The 13,751-nt window shown below is 38.9% G+C and overlaps 1 protein-coding gene across 2 annotated transcripts in view; it reads left to right on the top strand.

Annotated features, from left to right (window-relative positions):
- The window catches only part of Atp13a4 (ATPase 13A4), a 123,859-nt gene that overhangs the window by 66,607 nt on the left and 43,501 nt on the right, over positions 1-13,751 (top strand). For both annotated transcript variants that reach the window (XM_063261243.1, XM_013140753.3), the window contains 5 exons: positions 5,538-5,672; positions 7,877-8,047; positions 8,877-9,034; positions 9,596-9,784; positions 11,648-11,709. In XM_063261243.1, the coding sequence (XP_063117313.1) occupies positions 5,538-5,672; positions 7,877-8,047; positions 8,877-9,034; positions 9,596-9,784; positions 11,648-11,709 (715 nt within the window). The remainder of the gene's footprint in view (positions 1-5,537; positions 5,673-7,876; positions 8,048-8,876; positions 9,035-9,595; positions 9,785-11,647; positions 11,710-13,751) is intronic.

The raw sequence follows: 13,751 nt of genomic DNA, 5'->3' as shown, positions 1-13,751 counted from the left end.
TTTGACTTCCAATCTTTTCTTCTGTTTTAGAGTTATTTTGAGGTACAGTATTGGGACCCATATCATTTTTGCATGACTTTTAGAATCAACTTGTCTATTTCTATAAAAAAAGAAAATGAAGACATCGTGGTTGGGTTTGTGTTGAACCTATAAGATCAATTAGCATTAGGATTAGCATGCTAACATAGTTGGCTCTTTTGGGGTGTTCTATGATAGCTCTCTCCATCTAATGAGGTCTTCTTTGATTTCTTTTGGCAGTGTATTGCAATTTTTACTTACCGTGTGAGTCTTACATATTATTTCTCAGATTTATTTTAATTATCTCATAGTTTTCATGTTATTTTGACATCTGAAAATATTTGATTGTTTGTGTTCTACTCACCCCCTTATGCACATTCTCTGGTTAGTAGTCCGCAGATGTAGGAGGGTGGAATCTGCGAGCCTCTGCAGCTCTGCCTGGGTCATCCTCATCCTACGCTCTACTCTGGAAACTCAAGGGACCCTCACCCCCACACACTGCTATCTGTGCTCTGATCTCAGGGTGTCCTCTGGGTTTTGGATGGAAGCTCTTTAGACAACGAAAAGCAAAGGCAGAGCACTTCATTTGTTATTGCTGGTCATTGTTCCCAAACATCTTCTAAATATGTTTTGTATGGTGTTTGATTGCTTCAGGTGGGGAGATAAATCTGCCCTTTTAATTCCACTTTGATTTGAAACAATTTCACATTAAAGTATCCTGATCTTTCATTTTCCTTACAATTCATGATAAAAGACCTTGAACATACCTTGAAAATAGAATCTGATAATGAAACTCCATTCACTCATCACTAAGATTCGATAATTTTCAGCTCACTGGCTCTTTATATTTTAGAATCTGTTCCACTACTTATTTACTCCAGATTATTCTAGAACAATCCAAGATATCATATCACTTTATTTGAAAACTCCAATATAAAGACTTCTTTTCAATTCATGTATCACATCCTTAAGAAATCCATAATTTAAGAATAAATCAATTACATGTGTAATGCCCAGATTTCCTCTATCTAATCAAACATGTGCTTGTTTTCACACTTGTGATGTGTATACTTATTGTATGTAGCTGAAACAATTGGAGGTATGAGAAAGTACATGCGGTTTAATTCCAAATCAGGATTTCTGTATCTTGTGAATGACCATGTTTCCAGATTACTTCATACCACAAGCTCCTTCTCTGGATTTTATTCTTTTCTCCTTGCCATTTTTTGTTGAAAAGAATCAAGTGGTTTGTCCTATGAGTTTTACAATCTACATATATTGATTAAATACTTATGGAGATATTTTACCCATTTTAAAATTCATTATACTTCTTGTATAACAGTAGTTAGACCTCAGGCTTGAGCTTTTGGCAAGAATTCTCCGTGGTCCGTGTTGTATACCAGAAGTGCACCATGTCTGACAGCCTTCCGTTTTTGCTCCTGACACATGTAAGCACTCATGACAGATTTATTGTTTTAGTGGGAGTTACAGTTTTCCATTTCTCTCATGCCACTGTCACATGTTAAGTGGAATATTTCTATAAGAAAAACACTCCTTAGCTATTCAGTTTAAGAAATAAAAGATAGATATCTGATATCTGATCTCTTTATTTACCACCTTTCAAACTAATAAGCTGGTTAACATCTTCCAAAGGCTTTTTTTTAGTGTCACAATGTTGGACATTGTTAATATGTTTTACCCATTACCATTTTTATTCCTATTTTTCACTCAATTGCCCCATCTTTTGCTGAGGAAGAGCCTCTTGTGGTTAGTTCCAGAGTTCTTTCAACGTGCCTCTAATAGTTATCGAGAGTTTTATTAAAATTATATATTGAGTAATTCATGCCCCCAAAGCTAGACAATTCATTTGCCTGAAATTCCTGTTAAGTATGATACTTAGAAACTTTAATCTGACACATTCTATGTGCAAATTTTTATGGTGGTCATCATTAAATTTCTAAGTTTTTTCACAAGGCACATTGCTAAAATAAATATTTTCAGTTCAAATTTAGAACTTCATTTAATTTAACTTTGCTGATTGCATTTGCACCTTTTTTTCTCTCTAGTAAAACTTTCTATTCCAATGACTGGAACAGACTTCTGATTTGTTTTTATTTTGTTATAGACAATAATCTCAGAATAACAAACTAACACACTCAGGAATCAGTGTTGCTCCTAAACCACTGAAGATGTTTTAGAGTTCTTCCCACAATTTATGATATCTCATTAGAAATGCATAAATTATTGCAAAATTATGCTTTAAAGTCACTCAGATGTCATTCTGTATGGTTTCGCCAACAACTTTCTAGGTTCATTGCCCTCATTTGACTTTAGATTTTAATGTTAGACTTTCAAATTTATTTTGTATGATTGTATAGCTATTATGGGGAACATCTTTGTGGTATAAAAAGGAAATCCACAAAGGAGAAGACATTGAGGGGAATGTAGCTCCTCTCTCTCCTCTGTCTTGCATCCTCATTCCCTCTATAATTACCCCTTCACTTTATTATTGATGTAGTCTTACATTTAAAAATAAATTTCAGTCACTTGTAGGAAAATGAATGCACTTAGAGGTTATAACGTTAAGGAAAATAAATCAGGCACACAATCTTACATATGGTGTGACTTCTCTTATATGAGAAACCCAAAACATAAATGAAGAGCAAAATAAAACATGGATAATAGAAAGCAGAGACATAGATATTCCTCAAATGGTAAAGGGATCAAGAGATGAGAGGAGGGAGAGAGAAAAGAGGTGGAAAGGAATTAAATGTGTTACGTACAGATCTCAACTCCACGTAAAGAATCTAACATTGTCTTTTCAAACATGGGATAATAAAAATAAATAATTTTATAGAAATGTAAGCAAACTACAGATGAAAATAATAGCTATATGTTACATACACAAAATGACATGTATTTATGCTGTAGTCATTTTAGATAAAAAAGAGTTTCCAAACATGTTCAATTATATTTTCTGTCGTTCGTATCTTAGATGGTTAAAAATGTTTTCAGTGGTCCTTTAATAGCTGACCCTCATTCATTATTTCAGCTGCATAGTATTCTCTTAGGGGAAGGAACCATCTTTTATTCAATTGCGCTTCTTTTAAAGAAATTTTTGTCAATCTTTTACAAGTGGTGCTGTAAAAAAGTCTTGTGCATATGTCTGTCATGTCTTTGCCAATAGATCTTTGGTATAGATTTTGGAAGGAAAACTGCAAGGTTAAAGAATAAATGCATCTGTTCTTTTGCTACATAAATATTGCCAGATTCCTTTCCAGACAGATTATGCCAGCTTGCATTTGCACTAGGAATTTGTGAGTGTCAGTTTCTTCACAGCCTTGCCAACAGAGTAGGCTGGCAGAGAGGTTTTGCTAATCAGGTGAGCCATGTTACCTCACGTATGCTTCTTCTCTTAGGAAATAATTTATAAGTTAAAACACAGCTGCATGAGTGGATAAAATAACTTTTCCCCAGAACTACCTGACAATACATTTCTGACAGGTGTCTCAATGTTCTGTACACAGTGTAGTGTGTGTTTCTTGAGGGCTAGACATTCTCCAGGACAAGTGAAAGGGCAAAGAGGAAGTTGATATTGACACACCAGCACTAAATAATTGTCACATCCTACTTGCATTGTGTAATGTTCTTTTCTGGAAAGAGATCCAGGGTCACTCAGTGAGACTGTTTTTCATATTACTATATTTTTTCAATCTTTTCTTGAGGTTCATGACCTTGACCCTTTTTAATCTAGTTATTTTGTGACATGTTACCCAATTTGAATGTTTGATTTTTTCTTATAGTTAAGTTCACATTTGCACAGACATGATATCCTAATGACATATTTTTATTGCTTCTCTTGGGTGACCCATAATACAAATTTATTCTATTAGTAGTGACATTAACTTTTTAATTTCTTAATTGTATTGTGTCTGCAAGGTTTCTTTGTAAATTTTCTCTCTTCTCCCTTGCTATTTTGTTGAGAGATACCAAAAAAAAAAAAAAAACAGACCATCTTTACCACATTTTTGCCAACTAGTGTCAGCATACATTGATGTTTCTTAACGGAATCATTACTTTGGTACTGTCAAATAATGATTTTCTAATTTTATCTTCTTAATTTTTAATTGCCATCTTGCTGTAAGGAATAGCTATCTTTTCTTCTCACTTATTTATCCATTTACTTATGTCATTAGGGATTTAAGGATTTCTATTTTATTCCATGGCGACCACCCTTTTTATCATTATTTACTTTGATGTTAGCATTGTTACAGGGCAGCGAGGACCCTTTAAATTGGCTCAGATATTTTTTGATACATCACTATCATTATTTAAACATTTCCTGACCTAATCTTGTAACAAGATGTTCCAACTTATACACTATTTATAGCTCGGCTTTGTAGTCTATGTTTACTTGCCTAAGGGCAGCTCCTTCTTTTCGGGGGAGAATGGAATTTAGAAGTCAACATTTAGCCAGAAGGTGTGCCCATTATCCTTGGTGTTACACTGCTTTTCTATCCTCTCTGAAAGAAAAATTAGAGATCTGTATAAACAAATAGACCAGCAAGCATATGTATGTTTATCTCTGTAGATGTTCATATATCCGTGCAGATTGATATCTATATTATTCCACCTTCTAGTTCACTGAGAGCTCCAATTCTAAGCCACAATTCCAGTTTGGTTTGTTTTCTGCACTTGTAGCTTCCTCGCTTCAGTGACAAACCTGGTTCTCATTAACCTCGGTAACTCTCCTTACTGTGTCAGTCCTGCTCGGATGCCACCAACCTCCCAGCGCGGCTGATGCTCACGCCACTCCCCACCTCACTCCTGTGCGGACACATTTTTCACAGTGCTGAGAGCCCACGTCTCCCACCAGGCCACAGCCACCGAAAGGGCCTTCGCCCCCTGCCCGGGCTCTGCTTTGTCAAAGCCAAGGCCACGTAAACAGCTTCCCTCCTACCTGGGCTGGAGCATCCTCTGCAGCCTGGCCCTTTGCCCTGCCCTGCCTCTGTGTGGGTGCCGAGTTTGCTCAGTCCTCTTGAAGCGTTGGGATTCTGAAAGGGAGGAAAAATGTGATGACAACTGGGCAGAAGGAAAGAAAGAAGGAACAACATAAGAAATGTCCCTTCTCCTATTATGCATAAAGATGAGCAGCTTGCAGACTCCTATGGACCACTCATGTCTGTGGGTAAACTAGCAATTTGTTATTCAGTCAACTGCTACTCATCTCTCTGTTAAGGAATTCTTTCTGTGTTAAGAATATTACTGTTTGTCTGTTTAAAATATTTTTGAATTTGTCAGTTTTTTTCTTAGCTTCTTTTTTTGCCACATATTTTTAAGTTTGTGTCATTTCCTACCTTTTTCTCTTAATCTTCAGATTTTTAAACAATGTTGATGGATAGCTTTGCTGTTTAGATGCCTTGGTGTCTTTCTATGGATCTCCAACTTAGAGAGATGTTAGACTGTGGAATTTTGGGGGGGAAATCATCTGACTCAACTCTGTATCTTCACATTTTCAGCTGGAGTCCAAGAGCTGGAGTCACGCTTCTTGGTACCCGGAGACTTGTTAATTTTGACAGGGAACAAAGTGCAAATGCCGTGCGATGCCATTCTGATCGATGGCAGCTGTGTGGTAGATGAAGGAATGCTCACAGGTATGGCACCCCCTCCACAGCTTCTCTGTGTGTGTCCCAGACTCTACCTCAATGACCGTGGCTCGCTAAAAAGTGCTTTGTGACCTTCCTAGTACTATATATCTCACTTCATCCTGCTGTGGACAGCGCTGAGGGGTCAGGTTAAAGCTGTTTTCTTTTGCCCTATGTTCACTGCAATTATAATTTTTCTAGAATTTTGTGAACAAATAATCAGTAGAGGCCTTTTACTTTACCTTACAAATTGCATCACTTGTTAGGGCATTTGGAACTGTCTTAGGACTTTTCTGTCTAGCATTTCAGTACTTGAGAGGAACTCAGTAGCTCTGAAAACTATCAGTGACATTCTGAGACCCACAGGATGAAGGCAACGCTCATCCTGGTCTGGCTTCAAAGTGCTGAAAAGTTCCTAATGAAGCCTTTGGAAAATTTGCTACTTTGCGCCCTGCATATTTTGGATTCCCTGCACTGCATATTTAAGTAGCACACTGAGCTGAGAGGGACCTCAAAGCGCCTCACCACATAGCCGAAGCCACTGAGGTCTTCAGAGAAGTAGCTTGCTCTGGCTTGCACTGCTTTGATTTCTCACTTGGGTAGCATGATGAGACGTTGTGCCAACCTTTCTGAAAAGTAAACAAGAATCATGACTTTTTCAGAGAAGAAATGGAAGGTGGTGAGAGCGCACCAATAGCCTGTGGCTCCTGTTAAAGTCTGTATCTAATTCATTTCTCTCAGCTAAACCAGAAAGGCACGAAATGTAGACGAGAACACACATCTCCCTCCTGTGTGAATTTACTAATAAGGTGCATGGCGGATCATGGGAGGTCAGGCTCCTTTCCTGAAGAAACTGCTCCTTAATTCTAGGACTTTTGCAGTGGTGAACACTATTTTCCTAATGAAAGCAGCCATCGCATAGCAGAATGCAATTCTGACTTTGTACTACTCACTCTACAAAGGCCAACTGATGGCTTGACAAACTTGCTCCACAGAGCGGGTCATACCTCCTTCGACACCTTCATACCTTGTCTTGTATTAGCACTTCAAACCATTGAAATAAGATCTTGTTGTCCCTCATTGGCACAAGTCACCAATGGTGTCAAATCCAGTGGCTCTAAAAAATTTCCCTCCTTGTTGACTTCTCTGTTGCATTTGGTTATCTAGACCATCTTGCCTTCTGAAAATGCTTTCTAACTCTCTAAGACAGTGCTCTGTCTCCAGATTCTTCTACCACCCATCGATCACCCTGGCTGGCTTTCTTCTGCTGTGACTGTTCTTCCGCCTCCACCATTTTGGTGCTGAGTTGAGCTATGTTCCTGTGCTGTCCCCTCCTCCCCCACACTCACTTTATCATGTGTCAGCTGGTGAGCTCTGATGAAATGTTTTTAGTCAAGACTTCTCATCTGAGCTTCAGACTCCAACAAATATCTAACTGCACACGAGAAAGGGCTATCTCAACAGAGCTGTTCTATGAAGCAGCTCCAGCTCAAGGTGGTCAAAAGTGGCTCCTCCTCTGCCCTCCTCCAGTAATTCCTGCTATGATGTCACTGTCAGCTCTGCCTCCCAACGTTTCAACTCTTCTGTCCCTATGACCTGTCAGCATAAAAATTCCCTCAAGTTTTGCAGCATTTTTTTAACCTTGCTTTCTGAATCCAGGAATTCCTCTCTATTCCCATACTCAGAACCTATTCCCTTCTGCCCGGGCTCTTCCCTAGGTAGATGTCCAGCATCTACCATCACCAGACTTCAATTTATCCCATGTACAGTGGACAGAGGATTTTCTCTTACACGTGACATGATGCTAATCTGATTAAAGTACTTAATATCTCATCCTCTTCCTCCGGTCACCAGAGTCTACAGAAAAGTGTTCAAACACTTAACTGTGCTATACTTGGGGTTCTCCGTGTCTCAATTCCTGTGTGGCCCACATTGTTTTCTTCATGCTCATAGTCGAGGCTGCAGCTTGCTACTCGCTAACAGGTTGTGTCCAACTTGTTTTAACACTCCCGCTGATCCACAGTACTTGTAATACTATGATACGGAATTCTGTTGATTTCTTTATATGTCTAAGCCTCATTGATTTTGTATCCCCTATACAGTGGGGTGGTTTCTATCACATAAACATCCGTGACACTGATGAATGAATGCAGGCCTGATTTACACAAGGAAATGGATTCTACCCCACAAAACGAGGTGCTTGTTTTCTGTAGGAGAAAGTATCCCAGTCACCAAAACTCCACTACCCAAGACAGACAGCCCTCTGCCCTGGAAAACGCAGAGCGAAGCGGATTATAAGCGGCACATCCTCTTCTGCGGAACAGAGGTGGTCCAGGCCAAGCCAGCTTGCTCCAGGACGGTGAGGGCAGTGGTGCTGCAGACGGGTGAGTCTCTTCCTCTCTGTTCTGTTTAATGAAATATTTCTGCTCAGCTTGTCTCACGCCCGGAATTTATTAGGTGAGGATCAATCTTTGGCTAGCAAATGAAATATATGTAAATCTAGTGTTTTATATGCCAATTTTCCAATTGAACTATGGCATGTGCATAATTATATAGATGACAATTGTCACTATTTATGCATTTTGCAATATATAAACTATTTGCACGCTTCAAACCAGCAGGGCAAAGATGAAGGTCTTGGCTCTTTACATGAATGAATTGGGTGAGGCCATGCAATTCAAATGAATGTTTTAAAAATGACACTGCCAGTAACCGACAGAGCTAGATAGGAGTTCAGGTCTTATTTTTTTTTCTATACAGAGATAGAAATTGAAAGCTTAACACTGGAAAGTATTAGAAAATTTAGTCCATCAGTATTTTTGGAGCACTTAGTTTTAATTCAAATGAAGCGCAAGCGCACGTGCACGCGCACGTGTGTGTGTGTGTGTGTGTGTGTGTATGTATGTACCCATAAACCATTTCCTTAAGATAAGTCGTATTTAGGAAAGTTGCACTCTACCCTCAGTATAGTGGTTTCCTGTCTTGGCCATGTATTGATGTTGGAAGAAGAGGCAGAGAGAGAGAGAGAGAGAGAGAGAGAGAGAGAGAGAGAGAGAGAGAGAAAACATATTTCTATTGTGGCAATTTTGATTGCCTTTGGGTTTGAACAATGTTTATATATCCCTAGATAAAAACAGAGGCAAAATTGAGATTTGGAAGAATATTAGCAATAGATCTATCATCATGAAAAAGGAGATTTGTCTGCCATTTCAGGATTCAACACTGCAAAGGGGGACCTTGTGAGATCTATTCTTTATCCGAAGCCAATGAGTTTTAAGCTCTACAGGGATGCCATCAGGTTCCTCTTGTGCCTCGTGGGGACAGCCACCATTGGCATGGTCTATACTCTGTGTGTTTATGTTCTCAGTGGGGTAAGCAGTTTTTGCTTTCTTATTATACAAATGCATTCATCCTTTGTATATTTTATGTTCTACAGGTTGACCTTATCCATAGGCATCGTTTATAAATCTAGAAAATGAAACTAAACACTGAAACCTACAAATAATTGATTATTAAGTCCAAATAACAATCAGATCTTGTGGAATACTGGGATAAAATGATTTGTGGACTGGATATCAACATGATTCTACTCTTGAACACCTTATATCATTTTTTCATTTTCAATCTGAAGTATGTTTCAATAAAGTAGTGTTGTGTGTCTACTAAAATGAAGAATTTTAAATAAAACCATTTGTCCAAAGGTGATGCAGTCATAGTGAAGTGGTACAATCTGATAGCATTGTTACAAGCTATCCTTACCACGCTTTCCCAAAAGATTTGTAACACCAGAAATGTGGTCATACCTACACCTACCCACTGTTACCATTTCTCAGAAATTGACCTAGAGAGAAAATGGAAAGGAAGAAAAAGCGCCTTCCACAAAGCTGGTCATTGATGACTGACTTGTAACAGCTGCGATGACTCTCTTCCAGGAATCTCCAGAGGACGTGGTGAAGAAGGCCCTGGATGTGATCACCATTGCGGTTCCTCCCGCCCTACCTGCTGCCCTGACCACAGGCGTCATCTATGCCCAGAGGAGGCTGAAGAAGAGAGGCATCTTCTGCATCAGTCCCCAGAGAATCAACGTGTGTGGACAGCTAAATCTTGTCTGCTTCGACAAGGTATGTGAGCTCCATCATTACTCTCTCTGTCACCATCAGGACAGGGACTTTGATCCTTTCATGAGGCAGAAAACAGAGAACGTGGGGAACTGACTTCATTTCTTTCTTGGATGGGTGCAGGATTTGGAAAACACTGAGTTTTCAGATTCTAAGCTTTTGAGAAGGGAGAATTCATATGGAATAGGTGAATTGTTTAAAGTCCTTGTAGTTTTGACAGCCTATGAAAAACAGCAAATTAAAATATCATGTTATCTTTTGCAGTGAAAACTTTCATGCAAAAAATAAAATTTAAGACCTTTAGCATAGTAACTCCTGGATTCCTAATGCTAAGAGTACTGCCTGGCATATAGTTAATGTCCCCTAAGTATTTATTAATTAAATGAATAAAAAGGAAGACTGTATGAAACTGTCTTACTATGAGATTGGATTACAAGAAAGCACCACCCTGACTGCTGTAGGTTTCCATTTATAATTTATTGCTTAAAATTATTCTTGATTATTTACCACTTCCTGACCAGCCTCTTACACCACCTTCCCTTGAGGTTATTTGTTTAGTCTACACACATGATTTGGAATGAAGGTGAGCTATAATAGGGTGAGACAGAAATGAGGGGCGCCATAGGCCGGTGCACATGGCTGCGGGCGAACAAGGGGGCGTGGTGTGAGGAAAGACAGGACACTAACACTGGAAGAGGGTATGGTGGACCTCGACTTCTGCCTAAAACAATTGTACATATTCTTTAAGCAGCAAAGAGCCATTGAAAATCGTTGTCACCCTTGTTAAGTTCCTTTCACTCCTTTATAGTGGCAATATATCTATTTATGCAATCAATTTTATCACGTTAGTTATATAGATGGGCCATTGGTATTATTGCTCTGTAATCATCATCACAGCCATTTTGAGAAATCTCTTCAATTTCCCAGCCTAAAACTCTAAACTCATCAAACAATACATTGAAGGTTTTGATGCCTGCAAATTGATAGAGTCAGAGCTTTATTTTATAATTAGAAAATTTTAAATGTATACTAAACCCTGAAGGTTAACGTGGCTTTTGTTGACACTGAGTATTATTTTTTAGTTGCACTAGCATTGTAAGGAAGGATATTTTGTGTATGTGAGGTCATATCTGTGGACTTGGGTAAACAGAGAAGAGGAATAAACATGACATAGGTTTAAATGAAAACAAAGCTTTTACTGTATGCTATGTATTAAAATAAGCACTTTATATCATCTCAATTAATCCTTACAAGAACACTAGGTGATTATAACCTGCAGAAAAGAGCTCTAATATTTATAGGGATTAAGTAATTTTTTTCACTACAAAGAAGGTGTTTGAACTTAGTCTGAACTCAGCCATTAGAGTGCACCAAGAAAAATAGCAGTGCACACTGTTTTCCCAGTTACCAAATAACCAACCATTTCTTTACAGTCTTTTCCCTAACAGTGCCCTGCAGGTAAAAATTCTATCCCATTGCTTCTTTCTAATGACGTGCTTTTGACTTCTACTGTAAACCTGGCACTTGCCCATTTTATAGCTCTTCCAGGCTCACCAAGGTCTTTCCCATCCATTCTTCCTACCATTACATCCTCAAAACACTCCTCCGAGGTCTGTGGGGAAGATGCTACTCTCTTCTTTTTATCACCGAGGACACAGAAGTTCACACAGGTTAAGTGCTGACTTGTCACCCACACTGCTTGGAGGTGATCAAAACTTCAGTCCAGAGAATTGGCTTATTGTGACTGCCCTGCAAGGGTCCATTTTGATAATATGTTTGTGATTTGCATTTCTCTACTAAAACATCTATTTTCCCTCGCTAAAGCATCACCAGCTCTTGAGAGTAATCCACTTTGTTTCTGTTTAGACAGGCACCCTAACTTGTGATGGCTTGGATCTCTGGGGAGTTGTACCTTGTGACAGGAATGGGTGAGTGCCTTGTGCTAAATGCAGTGTCATTTCTGTTTTTCCAGACTTCCTGCTTTACTCTCAAAGCTACTAATGAAAATATTGGGGCTTTGGATTTGGCAACCAATGATTGCCAAAGCCCATTTATTTAATTTCTCCTCTTGAATTCTAAGTCTCCCTAAAACGTGCACATACAACCCTCTGAGCCCCAACTCCATTCCCAGCCCTGTGTCACTCAAAAAGATGAAGGAGGAAGTGTTCGGTGATACACGCAGTGCTTTGCTGAAACGTCATTTGTTTCCAGCACATTTGTCAGAGCCTGACACTGGGCGAGTATAAGTAACTGGATAGTACAGGACACTGTCCTTCAGGTAGTGATGTTCCCTGTAAAAACTGCGGCTTTTCAATCAGGGCGAAGAGGAAACAGGAAATGGGACCTGTACCCTGACTTTCTGGGAGAGGAACAAGTGTGTAACTGCAGCTGGTGTTCTCATTTTCCTTGGTATTCTGATTCTGGAAACTCTTCCTTCTGGGTGCCAGAAAATCTTTTTTTTTTCCCCAGTAAGAGACTCCGTTTGGCAGTTTTCAATGTGGTGAGGCAAAGATGACCGTGGCCCGCTCTTGCAGCCCTCTGGTGGCTGTCCCTGAGTTCTCTCTTCTACATACAGTTTCTCCCACCTTGGCCTCTAAGTGATCAGGAAGATTTGACACTTAGGTTGCTTGACCTCCAAGCAGTGTGGGTAACAAGTCAGCACTTAACCTGTGTGAACTTCTGCTTATACTTTATATCAAAAAGCATTTTACAGATAAAAGGCAGATTGCGATTCTTTTCCATTAGGCAGAGAATGCATAATTTTTTTTTCATTTTAAAGAGAATAAAACAAACAATAAAATGAAATGAAACAATGAGAATGATGTTGGACTTCAAAACCAAGACAGATGGAAATCTACATTGTATATTGTTATTCTCTAAATAGTCAAATCAAAGTCAATCAAACAATACAAGCATTAAATTCTTTTTTTTTTAACCTCAGTTGCTGTTATCTCAGCCTGTGTTCCTCTGAATCAACTGGTCCCTTGAGGGTGGGGTGGGGAATCTTCCTCTCTGTGGGTCCCTCCTGTCCAGCTCTACTGCTGCTGGTGTACAGGAGGGTGTTACTTGCTGGTTCTCTCCCTGCAGGGAGAATCTATAGGTTATTCACAAAATATTTTTAATTCGGAATACATTGGCATATTAAATACCATTAATTTACCATAAAACAAGTCTATTTTATAGGCTTAAAAGTAACCCTAGTGTTTCTAACCATTTTAATCTGCGGAAAGAAGTGATATAAATGTTAAATTTTCTAGAGTTTTTTTTTTTTTTTTTTTTTTTTTTTTTTTTTGGTAGAGGCTGGATTTGAATACATACTGGGTCTTCTTGTTCATTGTGTTTTTCCTTTCCTGCTTCTATCAAAAATGTACGCATTCATGCAAGTATGTGAGCATCTTGGGAAACAGACTGTTCCTTCCTCATTTGTTTACCTAACATTGTAGCTGTGGAGCAGGAGTCGTAATAGGTGCATAGTGAACACTCGGGGAAAGGCACTAGGTATGACTCTGTTTTCAATGTCCTATTTATTGGCCTGTAACATATTATGCACAAGACTTTGGGGAAACTTTAGGTTTCTAAAAATCTAACTTATTAAATTTGAATAAGAACAAGATACAAGCTTTAGTTTACTGTTCTGCCCTCCTTCCTCTTTCTTTCAATTAGATCTGCATCCTTGTTCCCTCCTTTCCATTTTCCTTCCTTTTCCTTCTTTTAGAAAGGTCAAATGTGGCTTCCAAAGACTAAACTAGCATATTAAAGCCAAACAAATTGACAGCTGTATTTCGTGAAATGTGAGGAAACATTTAATGTAAGTAAACATTTAATCTAGCTAAAGTCAGTGCCTAACTTCCAAGTTATTAAACATCTTCTTGGCAGAGGTGAGCTCATTCATCTCTGATCATCCTTAGCTTGTCTGCAAAGGGCCCAACCAGAACTCCAGATGTATCAAGCCACCTGAGCTTGAAAATGA

Source organism: Cavia porcellus, unplaced genomic scaffold (genome assembly GCF_034190915.1).
Source record: "Cavia porcellus strain 051 isolate PalLab524CR breed Dunkin Hartley unplaced genomic scaffold, mCavPor4.1 scaffold_14, whole genome shotgun sequence".
In the NCBI taxonomy this organism is placed as follows: Eukaryota; Metazoa; Chordata; class Mammalia; order Rodentia; family Caviidae; genus Cavia; species Cavia porcellus.
Note: the sequence above shows the minus strand (reverse complement) of the source record. Positions and strands in the feature narration are given on the sequence as shown.